Source organism: Carassius carassius, chromosome 29 (genome assembly GCF_963082965.1).
Source record: "Carassius carassius chromosome 29, fCarCar2.1, whole genome shotgun sequence".
Taxonomy (NCBI): domain Eukaryota; kingdom Metazoa; phylum Chordata; class Actinopteri; order Cypriniformes; family Cyprinidae; genus Carassius; species Carassius carassius.
In genome coordinates this window covers 21933393-21953793 of record NC_081783.1, presented here as the reverse complement: position 1 = coordinate 21953793, position 20401 = coordinate 21933393, and the positions used below count along the sequence as shown (strand labels likewise).

Genomic DNA, 20401 nt, shown 5'->3' with positions numbered 1-20401 from the left:
AGCCCTTATATTTTGGCCTTGGTCACACTGATTATATTTCTAGCTTTGTTTGGTATGATATATGAGAGCTTATATTTGTGCCTCAATGAGAGATGATGGTCATTTCCTATGTTGTTTTTGTTGAGAATAAATATGCCTTGCTCTGTGTTTATAAATGTTTATAAATGCTCCACTCATGGTGCTTTTCCCCTTCCTCTTCTGGCCCATTTTCCATCCCTTGGTGGGATGGTGTTGCCACGGCAACAGGCTGACTCATGGGCAGGGCTGTACCATTATTCTTGAGTCCACAGGGGGGCAGTGAAAGGTTCAGAGCTGGATGTGATGTTGTGAGGTGCTGCTGAAGGCCTTTGACACCCCTGTTATAGAAGGAGGCATGACGTGGCCAGAGCTTTAGGCTTAATGTGTTGGGGGAAGGAACAAGAGCATGATTGTTTCAGTTAGAGTTGGAATTCTGTTCTGATTAATTAGTGTATTTTCTTTATGATTCTTTGAACAATTCTTATAATATCTTAACTTCCATTTTATCAACAGAATGCAAACTTAAATAGCGCTTTTGAAAATTGTGTGTGTGTGTGTGTTATATTTATTTAATTACTTTGTTTCATTTTTATTTGCACATAGGTTTTCACAATAAGAAAATCTGCTTACATTGTTCACATTTTCATGCATAATTACGTTTTACAAAATAAATCACTAGAGATAATTCCTGAACACTTTGAGTACCTTTGCCATTACAATACTTTTTTTCTGCAATGTCATCTGCAGTAATGAAGGATGATATTTGTGTGTGTGTGTGTGTGTGTGTGTCTGTCTGTGTGTGTGTGTGTGTGTGTGTGTGTGTGTGAGAGAGAGAGAGAGAGTTAAAAACAAAGAAAGCAATATGAAGGAGGTTTGAATTATTAATATCTGAAGCTGCTGTTCATCAGAGGTATATTTTTACATGTTCTGTCTTTTCTTTCATTACAATCTCTGACTAACATACAAATTATCATGTATTTCTGTTCTTGCTGAAGTGGCTTGAGACCTGATAAAGGTCACAGACTGAAGGGTTTGGTAAGTAGGAGGGTCCTGCACACATCTGCTGTTGCATCACTCTAATGAAATGTTTTTTTTTTCTTGTTGTTCTTTTTCATGTTCATGTTGCTGCTGATGCTGTGGTATCTTCTCCTCCTGCTCATGTGTCTGATCCATACCTGTGTCTGCAAATCAAGGTAAGAAAACATTGGAGAACACACAGACACACACACATTTCTCATCCAATCTGTGTTTTATTTGTGTTTCTTTTATTTAAAAATAGTCTAATCATACACAAATTGTATTATTCCTCTTCTAAAGGTAAAAACGTAGATCTGTTTTTTATAGCCACACATATTTTACATTGTATTTTGTATTCTTTAATATATGCTGCTAGTCAATGGGTTGGTTAAATGGGTACACTTAAACCAAGTTTCTTTCTATCTTACAATCATTATTTTCTAAAGAATTCTACTTATAAGCATGCAATTAGTTTTGTAGACAAATGGTCTATGTATTGTCTTTACAAAACATTTGTGTTCGGTTGCTTGTTTATTTGAGTGGATACTTAAGGAAATGTATTGTTAAATGTTTTAGAAAATAACAATAATAAGGAATGTGTGTACAAACATTTGACTGGCAGTAAACATTATATTCACAGTAATTATATGGGCTACATCATCTGATCTGTTTCATTGCACCTCAAACCCTATAAACCTTATAGCATGCCATATTTTCTCATTATATTCACTTATATTCATTTGTATAATTTTTTTTTCTGAGTGTTTTTGAATTCTGTACTGATGTATATAAAATAGACCAGCCTACATCTGAAATTGATTAAACTTTAGAAAATGTGTGGTATCTTTTATTAAATTTGTGGTAAGATTTTAAGCATCATTGAAGTTTGACTGGTGCTGTTCCATTTAATAGAGCTGTTTGAGTATGTTATATAGTTGTGATACCAAAAGACTACTGTTGTTTGGATCGAGCTTAATTTCATTGTATGAAGAGGTTGCTGACTGGTTAACTGGGAGCTGATTGGATTACAGATGGAGGCTGTTGTGTGTGTGTGTGTGTGTGTGTGTGTGTGTGTGTGTGTGTGTGTTGGCTGCGTGCAGCAGCAGGCGTTTGGCTGAGTGTCGCTGTCCGCCGCTCTAGTGCTGAAACGGGCTCTTGCATCACCCTCCTCCTCAGCGTCTGTGTTAGCAACATTTCAGATCCGCTGTCTTTGAGCCCACCGGCTTGCTTTTTTACAGTAGGTTTATGTTTGTTTGTTCGTTTTTTTTTTGTTGTTGTTGTTGTCATTTTTAATAAGTTCAAATACAAAAAGTTTGTATTGTTTTGTGTCCTTTATACATAACCTGTATATGCGGTTGTACTGTACGGTGTTTTCCGCTCGTCCCTCCCCTCCTGCTATTGAAGGCGTGCGAGCAGAGCTGCAGTTCATGAAACTCACCACAGGCCGGCAGTAAAGATAACATACAAACACACGTGCAGGTGTCAATACCATGACTATAATTTAGCATACATTCTTAAGAGGTCTACAAATGTCATCTATGCGCAAAAAAAAAATTTATTCACACCAGATGGCATCAGTGATTTACACCATTATATTTATAGAAACCTAAAAACACCAAAATAATAGTAATAAATAATAATAATCATTGACAGATACTAGGAATGTTACCATGCAGTATATTTATAGTTTTTGTATCTAAAAAAAAAAAAATCACATTTTAAATCACACAATAGCAACAATCAAATAAAAATGTGTAACAGGTGATCTACATCATTCTAAAATAGACAGAAAAAGTGCAAAACTTTTCGACTACTATGCAGCTTATGTATCTTTAATACGTATAAATACATTGCTGTCATTATAAAGAAATTAAATATAATTATAAATATAATAAAAATAAATATACATATAATTGTATATAGTTATAAATACTACACAATAGCAACATTTTTTTCTAGGCAATGTTATCATCCATTTAAATATACAGAAACTGTATAAAAGTATGGTACATAAAAATATTTAATCTTTATTACATTATCATTATTATAATTTTTTGTTGGTATACATATAATAGCAAAATATTTTATACAACCAGCGCCATTTTCATAATAACTGCACAGACCAAGACATTCATCCAGTTTCCTTTCACCATTGGTCAGAGGGAGAGATAATGATATGCATTGTTCTGCATAACATCTGTAGACAGGAAGCTGCAGTGGGTAAAAAATATTTATATATTTTTGGTGAAAGATCTCTGAATACTTGTCAGGGTAGTTGTTGTACCTCTGTGTCTTATGAAATACAGGCAGATTTGAACTTTAGGATTCACTAGATTCACTCTCGTAAGTCCAAGCAGCACCACAGACTTTAAAGACATGATCAGTATACATGTATTTTGGTCCTTTTGCGTTTTTTCAGCGGATGAGATATAGTATCGGTACCCATATCACTAAGCTTAATGTATTTGATGCACTGGAATTTTATAATGTTTTGACAGATAAGTAATTAATCTGTATTAAGGTCTTAAAGCCTGAGAACATATTTAAAATTGTGGGAATTTTATTTAGCCTAGAAATATGATTTTTTTTAATCCTAATAATCTGCCGTGAAATAAAAGCAATATTTAAAACATTTTGGGCACTATTCAAATATTTTGAGATAGTAAAAAGGGGAAACTGCGCCGTCTAGTGGCGTATCGTTGTGATTTTCTTTTGACTTGTAGAATTTTTTTTTTTTTGTATAATACTGAATACAGAATATTGTATATTTTAAATGGCTCTCGAATTTTGTCTCGTTAGTATTTTATCATTATAAAATATACAATTGCTTACTAATTACATTGTAATGCAACATCACCAGAGATGTCAGCAGAATTTTTCAATGTTTCGTGTTCACAAATTGGCAGCGTTCCTTTGAGTCTCTAATGTTCTTTATCTCGGCTCGTAAATGTTTTAAACCACATGAGATCACTGGCATGTGTGCTGGAAACAGGTCGACCTGAGCTGTGAAAGTTTCTCCAAGCGCTAGGAGAAGTGTGTGGGTGTCTCTCGCTCTGTGTGTGTGATCCGTGTATGTGTGTGTGTGTATGTGCGAGCACTAGGACGGACTTCTATGTGACTCAGTCTCCGCCCTGTTGCACAGCAGAGGCGCAGCTAATTCAGGGAGTTTTGGAGAAGAGCTAGATGGAGGACTGTTTTTCCTCTCTTGTGGTTTCCCTAAAGGTTTACAGCCGTCATGAATTGTGTTAAACTTCTTCCTTCACTCCGCGCAAATCGGATTGCGTTACGCGCGACATCGTAGCGCCACTTTAATTGGAATATGGATTCTGTAAGACGAAAACGTTGAAACTTTTTCCCTCCCCGGATCGCACATAATGGAAAGGAGACGCTCGTGGCCCGCGCTCTGCCTCTCGCTCTCCCTCATGCACCTCTCAATCGCGTCCGGTGAGCTCCATTATTCGGTACCGGAGGAACAGAAACCGGGGTCTGTCGTTGGGAATATAGCGAGGGATTTGAGTCTCAGCGCATTGAGGATTACTGAAAGAAACCTAGAAGTCGTGTCGGGATCTAATTCGCAATATTTCGAGGTAAATCCTAACGGTTTCTTAGTTATTAAAGAGACTATAGACAGGGAGAGCATTTGCGCTTTAAGTTCAGCTTGCTCTTTGCACCTTCAAATTCTTCTTCAGAATCCTTTAGAAATCCACAGAGTTCTTGTTCAAATTGTGGATGTAAACGACAACGCGCCGCAGTTTCCAAACGTGAACTCATCACTAGAGATTTCCGAGGCGGCCGCTCCGGGAACGCGGTTCCGTCTGGAGAGCGCACGCGATCCCGATGTGGGCATTAACTCCCTACGCACGTACAGCCTTTCCAGTAGTGACTATTTTGTTTTAAACGTGGAGACTAAAAGCGACGGTAGTAAATTTCCAGAGCTCGTCCTAGAAAAGGCGCTGGACCGGGAGGCGCAGGCCACGTTTCGCCTCTCGCTCACGGCCGTGGACGGAGGACAGCCGGAGAAATCCGGGACCACCCTCCTGTTCATTAAGATTCTGGACGTGAATGACAACGCGCCGGTGTTTGATGAGCCGGTGAAAAGGATCAGCCTTTTGGAAAATTCTCCTCCGGGAACGCTTGTAACTAAACTGAACGCCACTGATGTGGACTCTGGGGTAAACGGGAAAATATCTTACTTATTCAGTAAATATACACCAGAGAGAATACTTAAAATGTTCAGTGTTGACTCTCAATCGGGGGAAATCCGTGTTGTGGGGGATGTGGATTACGAGGAAGCGAATGTGTATGACATCACAGTTCAAGCCAGGGATGGAGGCTCTCCCGCCATGGAGGGCTCTTGCAACATTAAAGTAGAAATAATCGATGTGAACGATAACACTCCAGAGGTGACATTAACCTCCCTAACCAGCCCCATCCGGGAGGATGCTGAAACAGGCACTGTTATTGCATTAATCAGTGCGAAAGACTTAGATTCTGGGGATAATGGAAAACTCACACTTAGAGTATCCCAAGGGCTTCCATTTAAACTAATGTCAGTCTTTGGAGAACACTACAAACTTGTGACAGACGGACGTCTTGATAGAGAAGTCATAGATGAGTACACTGTTGTTGTCACTGCGAAGGACTCCAGCTCACCTCCACGATCTTCTCAGAAGACTTTTGTGGTCCGTTTATCAGATGTTAATGATAATGCTCCTGTGTTCTCGCAGAACTCCTACTCAGTAGATGTAGCAGAAAATAACGCTCCTGGTACTCCAATAGCGACCGTTTTGGCATCAGACCCAGACGTCGGAGACAATGCCCGATTGTCATACTCCATCCTACCGACCATCATCCACGGCAGCCCCATTTCCTCATACGTCTATATCAGCCCTGAGAATGGGAACATCTTCACCATGCGCTCTTTGGATTACGAACAAATGAACGCATTCAAGATCGAAGTGCAGGTACGTGATGCTGGAGCGCCACCACAGACATCTAACGTCACCGTTCATGTTTTTGTGGTCGACCAGAACGACAACCCACCCGTCATCCTTTACCCAACCCACTCTGAAGACGCAGGGCTCCAGCTAACCGTTCCACATGGTGCCCCTGTTGGCCATCGTGTTAACAAGATCGTCGCCGTTGACCCCGACAGTGGCCACAACGCTTGGCTCTTTTACAGCATCGCTCAAGGAGACGATTCATCACTGTTTCACATCGAACAGCACACCGGTGAACTGCTTACCGCACAGAAACTCATGGACGATGAACAGGGTGGTAAAACCCACCCAGCTTATAACTTCATAGTGATTGTGCGAGACAACGGCCAGCCAGCTTTGTCCACTAGCGTTTCGGTAACGGTTACCATAGAAGAAAAAAGCCCAGACAAATCTACAGACTTCCATATAACGCCACATAAGGGGACGGGAATGACGGACGTCACTCTGTACCTCATCATCTCATTGGGCTGCGTGACGTTGGTGTCACTTTTGACCATGACTGTGTTCTTGGTACGGTGCATCAGGCACAAGGGTGGTTCGACGTGCTGCTACTCCAGAACGGGCTTCCGTTCCAGGCACCCCTATCAGCAAAGAGCCCATAAGGACCTTCACCTTCAGCTTAACACTGATGGACCCATTAGATATATGGAGGTGGTTGGAGGGCCTCAGGAACCTCACATGAGGACCTACAGGCCCTGCTACTCAACGCTCTCCAGCAGGAGTGACTTTGTGTTTGTCAAGACTCCCATATTGAGTCATAACAACACACTAAACATGACTTTGACTAGGAAGCACTTAATGAACTCAGCCAATGAGGTGAGAGCATACTCATCCCCACAGCCAATCAGGTTCTTCACTGTGGAGTCACTAATGGATTTTTTTCACTACCTCTCAAAAGTTTGGATTTTTTTTTTCATCTAATTAGGCTTTTTGCTGTTCATTTGCAATTTTTTTACTCATTTAATTTAGAATTACTTTTTTTATTATTTTAAAATATCATTTATTCCTTTGATGCAAAGCTGAATTTTTAGCATCATTACTCCAGTCTTCAGTGTTACATGATCCTTCAGAAATCATTCTAATATGCTGATTTGGTGCTGTATTATCGTGTTGATGTTGGTGTCATATCGTTATTCTTTTTTCAAGATTTTTTTGTCTGTGTGTAAATAATTTTTTTTACAGGATCCTTGTATGAAAAGAAAATTCTAAATAACAATATTTATTTGTAATATAGATATTTCGTCTCATTGGAAATGTCCTTATGGTCCTTTTTTTATCTTAATTACCCAAAAGATTTAAATGGTAGTGTGTCATGGTTTCCAAAAAAAATATCAAGCAGCAATATTGCAATACTGATAAAAATCAAAGATGTTTCATGACCAGCAAATCAGATATCAGAATTATTTCTGAAGAATCATGTGACACCGATGACTTGAGTAATGCTGAAAATTCAGCATCATATCACAAGAATTAACTACATTTAAAAATCATATTTACTTTTTACTGCATTTTTGATTAAATAAATACTGCCTTGGTGAGCATAAGAGATATCTCTCAAAAACATTAAACATTTGTTTGTTAATCCAAACTTTTGACCGGTAGTACAGGTGGAAAAAAATATATCAGGTAATGTTTCAGCCTCAGAGCTGGTTATCACACATGTTGAAGCCTATTTTGTGTTTTCTCTGGGTTCTCTGAGTTTGTTGATATTTTATGAGCATAGTTTTGTTTCACATGAAGCAGCTGGGTGATTTGTTAAATATGCTTCAAGTGTACATCATAGTGCCATTTTTATGATTTAGTAACTGGCTTCCAAAAGCAGCAAGAGACTGTCAGGGTGTGAGTCCTGTGACTAAACAGGAAGAGGGAGGAAGAAGATGTGGGGAGAAGGCTGCAGATATATTAAGAACAAAAATAAAAGCATTTAGCAGAGTCTGGATGGTGTCAGACAAGAAGGGAGGAGAAAATTAAGTCACAGTAAGGAAATAGGCTTAGAGAGTATTGGAATAACATAAACTTTGGGATTTTAGACTTGGAAACATGGTTGTCAGAGAGAAAAACATCTAGATTAGTGGTTCTCAACTTTTTTTTTTTGCTTCAAGACCCAGATTTTACATTCACCATCAAGTGGAGACACCATAATTGTTTATTGTACAAAAAAAGTAAACATAAATTACTTTGTACTGGAAAACAAGACAAAAAAAACACAGTTTTGGAGTGCATTGGTTAAGATGAAGGATATGAACAGAAACTCTGAAGCGAGGTTGACAGAGACCTGGATAGCAGATGGACAGGAAAAGGAACAGACCAACAGATAGAAAGGAAGATTTGAATGGGGGAAGGAAAAGGCGGGAATATGATGGATGGAGAGAGGGAGAGAGAAATAGGAAGTAGGTCGTTGAAGAAAGATGTGGAGGAGCAACAGGATTCCAGAGGTGATGCATTGACCCCTGACTTCCTGTTGTGCTGAAATCATGTTATTGATTCCACACGTCTGAGTCACATGACCTTTATCTGGGATATCCCATAGCGAGTCAATTCTCATTTACACGAGCGCTTGTGTAGCATTTGCCAGTTTCTTATTGCAAGTTTCTCCTGTGTTTCATTAACATGGCAAGCAGTTATTTGTAGAGTTTTTGGTCAAATGTTATACAAAAATTTAGTTTTTCCTCTTTCTTTCTCTCATTCTCTCCATTCAGGACCTAATGTCCCATCTCTAAGTCTCTTGAGAGTCGTTCTGTCTCTTGGGTTGCTGGGCTGCCATCTGGCTCTGCTATCATGACACGTGCTCTGTGTGTGTGTGTGTGTGTGTGTGAGGTGGGCATGTGAGTTTCAATAGAGATGGAAGAATCACTAATGGACCTGAGGACAGAGAAACGGTGTGTGTGGTCCTCTTGGTCCATAGCATATTCTATACCTGGGTCAAAGACATTAAGATGTCTGCATCAAAAAGACATTTACAAAAGTGATTTTATGTCCATAGTAAGCACAATAAATGTAAGTAAAGTATCTAAATTTAAGATTTAAAATAAGTTTTTGGAGAATAAAATGTCAAAATTTGTAATGCTAAATGTATGTTAAAATTTAAACAACATATTCTTATGTGTACATATTAAAATATATTAAAAAATAAGGGCGCATATTAAATTTGATTGTTTTTACTCATTGTTTTAAATGAGTAAAAAAGTATTACTGACAAATTGACAAAACCCTTTTTCGTCTTTGACCCACCTACAAGAATGATTTTGGTAATCCTGTGATAGTTACTTTTCATGGATTCTTACCTTTTCTTTTTCACCCTGTCAAAATTGTATTTTGACTTTCACTTTCCTTTGAGCAACTTTCTTTCTAACCTATAAAGAGTGAATCTCACATAATCTGCCAAAAATGTCTAGATCATATTGTGCTTAAGAAATAAGAATTCCTTTCCTTTTCTTGACAATTGTGCAGTCTACATCACATTTTCTATTATTGTATTGCTTAAAACATGAGGTAAATTCTATTTTTAAATTCAAAATATTGAATAAGAATCTAATGAGAATGACACAGTTCAGCTCAGAATTTTAGTTACAGTAATTTGTATTTGTAAAAATATAAAATGTTCCTAAATATTCATAATTCGTTATTTTTACCTTTTGTTCCAATTTGAGAAATTAGACTAATTCTTTAGAAATCAAAAATCTCTTGCATTTTCATTATAATTAATGCATAATCTACTACAAGTTCTCATTATTGTAATGCACATTTTTTGCATGAAATGTATTATTATTTATTAAATATTGATTTGGAATTAAATAAGAATAATCACTATTAAAATATCAAAAACATATGACAGTAATGATAAATCTGCTGGAAATAAGTTTAATGTAAAAATGTTTACCTTTTGGTTTGAAGGTGTAATGTATTCTGGACAAATTTATGGGAAATTCATCTGTTTATATGACAATGTTTATGTTAAGACCCCAACTGAATATATACCAGACAGTTTTATAAGCTTAATCTGTTGGAAAAGCCCCCAAACTACCACTGACCAACACTCTGTCTAAAGATTTGTTACTTTCTGTATTTGTTGTCTTTCTGTTGCTTTCTGACAGGAAACATATTTCATGACTTTCTGCCAAATTTGTCCATGTTTTGAGTTAAACCCATTTCACTTTGATCGTGTTGCCATTGCTTTTCTCTGAAGCTCTTGTAGAGTGCTACTTTTTTTTCTATGCATCTGTGACCATCCTGATCAGTACAATCAGACTGTGGTTGGTTGGACTAAGTGGTTTTAGTTTCGCTGTGTGGTTGCTAGGGAGTTTTGGGTGGTTGCACATTAGGATACACATTAGGTCTATCAGGGTTTCTAGACATATGCATCTGCCCTTCTGTTTCTAGTGATAATGTGTGTACACTTTATACAGAGAGCGGCCTGCAAAGTGTTTACAAGCTATACAAAGAAGATCTTTCTGGAATCAGGTATCTTCCTGTTCAGTGTGTAGAAACGTGTTATTGGGGATGTTTCTATTGTGTGGTCAGGATATATGTCACATACAGATGTTTTCCATGTGATCTATGTGGACGGATGTCTTATATAAATCCCATTTGATAATTCACACGATCTTTCAGAGTTGATACTGACACAGATGCTTCTGCTTCATACGTGTGTGCCAGATGTAAAGAGACATATTAAAACTAAAGGGTTATGAATTATAGGTATAATAAGAACATGTAATTCATCTATGAAAGCTTATATCGGTCATAACTGAATGTGTGAATTTATCACAGTCCAGTGGCTTTGAATGTGGCTCATATATTAGAAATGAGAGTAAGTATGATTCCTTTTATTATACTTTTTTGTTGTTGCTGCTCAAGTTTTAGCATGAATGATTTGATACACACATGTTTTGCAATAGTTGTAAATATTTTCATGTATACAGTAGGTGTGCTTCATCCTGCTTCAGCATGTGTGCAGAGCATTAGTGTGTTTACAGATGTCACACAGACCTTTAGGCGTATTTGGTGTGTGTGTGTGTGTGTGCTTGGGAGCGTGACATCTATTGTATGTTATTTGTATAAATATTCAGTATGTAAATATCATTTTGTGAGGGGACACGTCCCACCTGCAGTTTTGACCTTGTGTTAATGTGGCATGGTCAAGTTGTCTGACCTCATTCTGATCACCATGGCTGTGGTGAAGCTTGAATTAGAAAGGGAACATTGTGTCATACGGCAGCAATGTAACAGTACTGTTTGGAAACCTAATTGTTTTAACTGCATACTGTTTTAAAACATATGCTCATAAGAGAGCCAGATATCTCATTATGGAATATTTATTTCTGACATTCCTGCAGGCGGATGTAACCTTCATGCTCACTCGCTCTGAACTCTTTGTTTCTTGCTGAATGAGTGTTTTGTACACATGAGGATATGCAGGAATCATTACTGTATGAAAGACTCTGACCCTGAATCAGACTAATGTTGTGATTGTTCTGATGAATCTGATGTGGTTTAGTGTATAATGTTTTGTGTGCAGAATGAGGCTTGTTTGGGTCAGAGTCACCCTTGTTCTGTTTGTGATGTTTAGGATTGTGACTTTATGGCTGTTTTGCTTTACTTCATGGATCAAATTGGTCACAGGCGTTACCTAAATAAACTATACGTTTTGGTTAGACATTACCTAAATAAACTAAGTTTAAGTAGTAATTAGACCAAAGAAATTAGGGTTGTTTACAAATGTTTACTTGTCTATATTTTCTGACCCAAATTGTCCCCAGATGTAGTCTAAATTCAGGGGAAACAAATATATTTATTTGTCCCCAAAATAAGTAAATAACTGTTTTTTGTTGTTGTTTTGTGTGTGCGTTTTGTTTTTGAAAATGCATTTAATTTATTAATTTCTTTTTCATACAGGTCGGGTTAGTTATGTTAGGTTGTCTAAATCAGAAAAAAAAAATAAAGTAAGGATGTTTACAAATGTAATTGTTTTTTTTTAAATAATAACAAAAAAATCTAAAAATGATAAATGATAATCCTGTATTTTTTTCTTTAAATATGGGATTGGTATTAGGTTATTAGGTTTTGTTTATTTGTTTACTTTGCAACCAAAGTTGTGTAAATTAAACAGTTTATATATATATATATATATATTTATATTTACAATAACTAGATTACTAAGGCTGACCTGTATGAGATAACATTTAGCACTTTTAGAAAAAAAGAAACATTTCATATAAAACAATATTTTGTATAAATGTATATAAAACAGTCAGCCCCCATTTATATAATTCGTTAAGCATGTGTGTTGTGTGTATTCTCTGAGCTCAGCTGATGTTTGCATTTGTGGGTGTTGCTTTTGATGCAAATATTTCCTGTGTGTGTATTGTTTGTTTCTTGTACATGGTCTTGCCTTTTTTTATTGTTGAAATATGTGAAAATAGGGAACTAAATGGGCTTTAAATTCAATGTGAATTTCTATCAATTAATTTAAGACTTCATTTGTTTATTATTTTCATCTTGATTAGCTAATTTGGCAGTGCTCCATTTCACTGCACAATAAGAGCATGCAGATGAAAAAGGATCCCAAAATAATAGAAGTGAAAGAACTGGCTTTTATCATTGGTGTTTTTTTAATCATATAAGTATTTTTATTTCGGGGGTTTGTGATGTGTTAAAGAGATAAAATGCAGTGCGTGTGAGGAGTGCTGTCTTGAGGATGGAATCACAATGGTCTTTCTGTCTTTGGCCCAATTAGTCACAGAGCTTGTTTCTCGCTCACTGGAACAACCCTGAACTCTCTCTGAGTGTGTGTGTGTGTGTGCATTCAGACTGAAACACTAGAATTCCTGCTCATCCCAGACTTGTTTCATTATTAATTGCTCAGCATAGTTGTGTAGGTGAATAACCATATTGACCACCCGTCCATTTCAAATGAAACCTCTCTAGAAGTCATTTGTCAAAGCTGCTTCTGACATTCATTTAGACTTTTTCGTACTCATGTATCCTTTGGCACTATGTAATAAAATGAACAAGTCTCTCGTTCTCGTGGTTTGGTCACATGCTGCGTCCTCAAGGTCAAACTGACGGCCGTTACTGCATACAGGATATGCTCTTACATCACTTCTCTGTCCTCATGGCAACAGCGAGCTCTCACAAATAGACTTGCAAATGAATGGTGCTGGACTTTTCTTTTTATATGTCATTACTCATGATTTCCTTTTGTCTCGTTACAGCAAAAACCACCCAGCGCTGACTGGCGTTTCACCCAGAACCAGAGGCCCGGGCCCAGCGGGTGAGCAACACACACTCACACACGTTCACGAAGATTTGCATTATGTAAAGGCAGAAAGTCACCTCTTTTGAGAGCAGAAACATTTGCATTGAATAAATGAGGTGCATATATATATATGTGTGTGTGTATAGAGTAATAGAAGAAATACAGAAATGAATCTGCATGATGATTTGCTTGTATATAAGAAGGCTGTTGATTTATATGTAAGACTGGTATAATGCAATTCCAAAGAGAAAGAGAGAAGGCAAAAGAGAAAGAATCTAGCTGTGCTGAATCTTAATGTTCTTCTCCTCTTAACAAAATGGCTGCTGTTTTTCAAGCGCTTTCCCCTCCACCCCCAACCCTTCAATCTGCCAAGAGAAAGAGAGAGAGGCCAAAAAGAGAAAAAGAGCGGGACAGTGAGGTTTATTGCCATGCTAATGCCTGTTATAGTCATGCATTGTGCTGAAACTGATTGGAACTATTAAGATGCCAAAGAGCTTTGACTATTTCAGTGTGATTGACAGCAACTCATCCAATCAGATGCTCTTTAGGGAGAGGGGCTACAGGCAGCCAATAGGGTCCAGAATCATCGGTTTCCATAACAGACGTTACACAACACATTCCGGTCTGACAGGACCCAGTTTGAAAGAATCCATTTGGAAGAAATTAAATATTTTTATGATGTTTAAACTGGCAGCACTACATATTTCACAGCAGCCCAAAGATCTGTGTGTTGTTAGCAAGGTTATGATACTGTAAAAAAATATTTTTTGGAGTAGCAAATAAGGATTGGTGTATGTTTTACAAGAAAATATTTTGTCAGTCTTTCTGTTTTAAAATGTTCTTTTTGAAGCCTACGTCATTTTTATAATTATTTGGGTATTTTCTTGCAATTTTTTTAGTGAAAATCGTTTCAAAGTTTCAGGGTATAGGCAACTAAATCTAAAACCATAAAAAACCCACTTAGTTTAATAGTGAAATAAATACTGAATTAAAATAAAATATTAAAAGAACCCACCAAGTTAAAAATGCAGCATTTCTCATTTTCATTTGACTTGATGTACTAAAATAAGTAAAAATTAAATAAATAAATATAAATTATAAATGCATATAAATCTAAATACATAAATATTACAAAAGAAAAAATAATAGTATCTCAAAGATACTAAAATAACACAGTGCTTCAATTTATACTTATTTTACCTTAGTTTCTGCCAAAAAACACATAATATTAGTTAAAATATCTTTTCTTTCAGTTCCTTCAGGCTCCAGCCTACACATGTGAGATGGACGCCACCGAGCAGGCTGAGGTATTGAAGTGTAGCTAGAGTCCCTGCTCGTTCCCGTAGGACCAGGTTCCTCCTCTGAGACTATTGGTGCTGCATTAGTGTCCAATAGTGACCCTGGGGCTGTTCTGCTCATAGAATAGAATAGAAAACAGTGTGTAGAGTTGTGTAGGTTAGTAGCTTCGACCTTGTTGCAGCGCATCCCACGGTTTTAGATTCGTGAAGGCTATTGCACAATGTCCTTTGTGTAAACATTTGTAAGGGGTTTTATGAATGAATAGCTACAAACAATGACATCTTGCACTGTAACTTTCACATTTTTTCTACAACTCACAATCTGGTCCGCAGCAAGTGATTATCTGATCACAGGATGTGATAATGCTGACCACAGGAAGTCTGATTTCCTGCAAGTGTAATGAGACGCTGATTGTGGAGAAATGAGGCATCTAATTGTCATGCTACTAAACAGGAAATCTTGTCTTTTGTCCTGAAGTGTTGTGCCGGGATATGGCGAGTTAACCTGGTTTGCTTTGTTCTATGTTTAAAAGTGGCGTTGGTTAAGTGGTTAAGGATCTGAACTGGTGGCCCATGTCTCAAGAGAGTTTGATCTCAGTACTGTCAGTATGAACTGAATAAAGCACTGCTCTGGTTCTCATTAGGGTTGTTCGCTCCTAAACAACATCACCCTGTTTTTCCCTTATCTTGGCACCGTGAGTTCATCTCTTTTGAAATGCTTGGCAAAAACAATGTCTTTCCCTCTTCAAATGTGTTTCTGCCCTTCATTCTTTCTGTGACTTTTTCCTTCACATGCTTAAATTCCACTTTTTTGTCCTTCTTTCTTTCTTTCTTTCTTTCTTTTCCTGTCTTTGAATCTGTTTTATCCTCCTCTCCCACCCGTCCTGTGGTCGTGTCTTGTATGCAGATGTTGTGCTGTGCCGCTGCGGTTGATTGTCTGGTGTCTGTGGTGATAGATGGTTTTACAGCCGCTGGGCTCATTTAAGACAGGAAGTGAGACCCCACGAGACCCCGACTTCAGAGACAGATGGCTTTTAGCATTAGCATCTCATTCTCTCTCTGTGCTAGAGAAGCTTGTTAGTAATTCATACTGATTTGAATTTTGTCCATACAGACTGTGAGATGGTGGGTTCAGTGGGGTTTTTTTCCTGTACATTGCGACCTGATTTTTCCAGCATCTGGGTTCATTTGCTTTCAACCAAATAAAAGGCTTCCGAACAGTAAACAGGCAGCAGTAATAAGCTAATTATTTAGCTTAGTGATTTATTTATTGCTTGTTTATTGTAAATAACTGTAACGGTTAAGCATTGTTATGCATTTTAAGTTTTAAGTTCCTGTAATTTTTTCCCCAATTTGAACTGACCTAAAATTTCTCACACTGAAGCTTCTTGAAGATTGTAATTATTATCATTATTTTTTAAAGAAATCAATACTTTTATTCAGCAAGATTGCATTAAATTGATCAAATGTGACAGTAAAGACATTTATGATATTACAAAAAAAAAATTATTGATGTTATTTTGAATTTTCTATTAATCAAACAATAACTTTATATATGAACTCTTTTTGAAATTAATAATAGGAAATGTTTTTTAAGCAGGAAATCAGTATATTAGATTGATTTCTAAGAATTGTGACACTGAGGACTGGAGTAATGATGCTGAAAATTCAACTTTGTATCACAGGAATAAAGTATATTATATTAAAATAGAACATGGATATTTTTTATTTAAACATATATATATATATATATATATATATCTTAATATTACAGTGTTTACTGTCTTCTGCTCATTGCAGCCTTAATGAGCAGAAGACATTTCTTCCACAAACATTTATATTAATTATTATTATTATTATTTTTAATCGTTGATTCTGAAGGGGAAGTGTGTTTCCTGATGTTTCTGGGAACAGGATGAAGAACCTCTATTATTCTTCCCACACGCAGAGAAAAGACATCCGGGATGTTTTTTATGAGGAACAGCGATTCTGTCCTTTGTTCACGTAGCCTTTACTAATTAAAGAAAGTTCTGAATGTTTTAATTAACACATTATGTGCTGTTTGTGGCGCTGTAATCTTCAAAACTAAACTCCTGTGTTCGTGGGGAATTAATGGAGGTAAATTGGAAGCGTATTTGTTGCTCTTCCTGGTTACCGACAGCAAAGCAAGCTTTGTGCGTGTAATGAGGTGAATTTTAGTGCAACCAGGACTTTTGTTCACCGTGGATGGAAAGTGCAGTGTTTTTAAACAAGCCTTTGATGATCAAGTAGGAGCACATGGAAGTGTTCAGTGGTTTGGTGTGCATGTGTTGTAGTTTTCAGCAGCCGTTACTGCTCATTCTCCACTCGTTTATGTTTTCCAACATAGCTGAAAGTAACATGGAGGAATTTGTGTGTGTGTGTTAAATTAGGGCACAAAGCGCCTCACACTCACTGCAGCTGTTGCTGATAGCAGCAGTACAGAACGGCCTCTGTTTTGCTGACTCTATTTCCTTTTCCTCTCTGCAGGGCTGCTGCCACTCCTGAGGTTGCCGTGGGAACAGGACCCTGGCCCAACCCCCCAACCGAGGCCGAGCAACTCCAGGCTTTGATGGCCGCTGCTAATGGTGAGAATCTCTCACTTGCACTTTAATGGTGTCAAGCATCACTATGTGCATAATAATCAGTCCTTTACATCTTTATCAGATGAATTTTTGCATATATGTTTGTCTTGCATCCATGATTGGCAATCATGTTGAATGAGCACATACACAGTCACAGATGTCCATGTGGGAACACACACACACACACAGTTCAGTGGCCCATATCTATACAAAGCACATCAAAGCTGTTGACACACAGCAGCATGACGTCAGCCTATCTCATGTTTCCCTTTATTTTCACTGCTGCTGTGACTGAGCAGGAATGAAAAGAAAGTGACTCACCACACATTCACTTAGTTGCTGTGGTATTTCTTAATCATTTTGATGGATGCTTCAGTTACATAAAGCTAATTACGACCACGGACTAACTCTAAATTTATACTGGTATGTTGCCTGTAAAACACATGCATTACAAAAGATTGGGGTTGGGGTTTTGAAATCATACATTCTTACCAAGTCTTAAAAATACAGTAAAACATTAATATTGTGAAACATTATTATAATATAAGTATCCTATGAGAATACATGGTAAAATGTAATTTATTTCTGTGATCAAAGCTGAATTTTCATTACTCGGTGTCACATGATCCTTCAGAAATCCTTCTAATTTGCTGATTGTGACAATCATTTCTGATTGTCAATTCAATTCAAGTTTATTTGTATAGTGCTTTTTAAGATACAATTATTGCAAAGCAACTTTACAGAAAATTATGTTTCTACAATTTTTAGTAGTAGCTTATAAGTGGTGACTGTCAGTTTATGTGCATATGACATGATTTTTCAGAAAAATGTATACAAGATCTAGTCAGCCAGACAATGAACATTATTAACAGCAATTATTATATGATGCAATCACACTTGTAGCAATATTTGTTAGTTCTGTTTGTTGATTCAGGGTTAGCATCATCTGGGTTCCTCTGAGGGGTCAGCATCATCTCTTCTCAGGTGTTCTGGATCCAGACTGGAGCTTGTGTAAATCCTGTGGCAGAACATAGAAACAAATAGAGACATCATTAGCGTAGCTGCTGATCCAACAAAGTAAAATTAATTAGTTTAACCCAAGCTAAAGAATAAGAATGTGCATTTGATCAGATGCAACTACACACAATTTAAGAGATACATTATTCGAATGCTTGGCGAAAGAGATGCGTTTTTAATCTAGATTTAAACAGAGAGAGTGTGTCTGAACCCCGAACATTATCAGGAAGGCTATTCAAGAGTTTGGGAGCCAAATGCAAAAAGCTCTACCTTCTTTGGTGGACTTTGCTATCCTAGGAACTACCAAAAGTCCAGCGTTTTGTGATCTTAGGGAGCGTGATGGAGTGTAACGTGGTAGAGGACTAGTTAGGTACGCAGGAGCTTAACCATTTAGGGCATTATAGGTAAGTAATGATCATTTGTAACTAATACGGAACTTAATAGGTAGCCAGTGCAGAGACTGTAAAATTGGGGTAATATGATATTTTCTTTACCTGGTAAGGACTCTAGCCGCTGCATTTTGGACTACCTGTAGCTTGTTTATTGAAGAAGCAGGACAACCACCTAGAAGTGCATTTCAATAGTCCAGTCTAGAGGTCATGAATGCATGAACTAGCTTTTCTGCATCAGAAAAAGGTAACATGTTTTGTAGCTTGGCAATGCCGCTAAGATGAAAAAAATGCTGTTTTTGTAACATGGGAAATATGATTTTCAAAAGACAAGTTGTTGTCTAATATAACACCCAGATTTTTGACTGTAGAGGAAGTAACAGTACATCCGTCTAGTTGCAAACTGTAGGCTACTAGATTCTGTGTACTGTTTTTTGGTCCAATAATTAATAATATCTTATCAGAGTTTAATAGGAGAAAATTATTGGTCATCCAATCTTTTACATTTTTAACACACTCTGTAAGCTTAGATAATTTAGAAGTTTAATCTGGTCTCGTTAAGATATATAGCTGAGTATCATCAGCATAACAGTGGAAACTAATCCCGTATTTTCTAATAATATTACCAAGGGGCAACATGTATATTGAAAATAGAAGGGGACCTAGAATGGATCCTTTTGGCACTCCATATTTTAATTGTGATAAATAAGATGACTCCCCATTTAAATAAACAAAATGGTAGCGATCTGACAGGTAGGATCTAAACCATCTTAGAGCCTGCCCTTGAATACCTGTATAGTTTTGTAATCGATCTATGAGTATGTCATGATCTATGGTGTCGAACGCAGCACTAAGATCAAGTAAAACTAGCACTGAGATGCAGCCTTGATCTGGCGCAAGAAGCAGGTCATTTGTAATTTTAACAACTGCAGTTTATGTGCTATGGTGGGGCCTGAAACCTGACTAATTTTCTTCATACAGATCATTTTGCAGGAAGGATCTCAATTGAGCAGACACAACTTTTTTTTTTTAATTTTAGACATAAATGGAAGATTTGAAATAGGCCTATAATTTGCCAGTTCACTAGGATCAAATGTTGAAAACAGTTGTGCTGCTTTTTCTTTTTGTAACATTATAAAAGTCTTTGTCTCTTTTTCCTTTGGAACTTCATTCTTGCTGAATAAAGGGGAAAGAAATGTTACTGTCCCTAACTTTTGAACTGTCTTGTACATCAGCTTATGTAAAAGCAAATTAGAGCAGATTGTTTTGGCCAGATCCTAAAGGCATTCACACAGACACGAGAACAAGTGAAATCATTTTATATTTTTTCACAAAGACTCTGAGACAGACATTATTGAGTTATTTGGTTCCCGCTGGAGAGCGTCACTGTTTCCACTGTTCTGTCCAGCACTGTTCTGAGATCAGACATTCAGCAGTTTTCCATTAACACTCAGTTTGTTTGAATTTGTCATTGTTCTTTTTTGTAGGTTGAAATCTTGTAGAATAAGCTTTGTTTCATAGATGGTTTATTGGGACTTAATGTGTGACCCTGGACCACGAAACCAGTTATAAGGTCATCTTTTTTTCACATAAATGAGCTTTCCATTGATGTATGGTTTGTTAGGATCTGACAATATTTGGCCGAGATACAACTATTTGAAAATCTGGAATCTGAGGGAGCAAAAAAAAATCTAAATATTGAGAAAATGGCCTAAAAGCCGTCCAAATAAAGTTCTTAGCAATGCATATTATGAATCAAAAAATATGTTTTGATATTTACAGTAGGAAATTTACTAAATAT

General features: G+C 37.0%; 1 protein-coding gene across 49 annotated transcripts in view; it reads left to right on the top strand.

Annotated features, from left to right (window-relative positions):
• The window catches only part of LOC132109885 (protocadherin gamma-A12-like), a 176037-nt gene that overhangs the window by 152852 nt on the left and 2784 nt on the right, over positions 1–20401 (top strand). For 24 of the 49 annotated variants that reach the window (XM_059516292.1, XM_059516309.1, XM_059516305.1 and 21 more), the window contains exons 2-4: positions 13250–13308; positions 14547–14600; positions 17100–17197. In XM_059516292.1, the coding sequence (XP_059372275.1) occupies positions 13250–13308; positions 14547–14600; positions 17100–17197 (211 nt within the window). Of the gene's footprint in view, positions 1–4164; positions 6852–13249; positions 13309–14546; positions 14601–17099; positions 17198–20401 lie in introns of those variants that run through there. The other 25 variants (XM_059516314.1, XM_059516327.1, XM_059516326.1 and 22 more) reach the window with 3 other exon arrangements.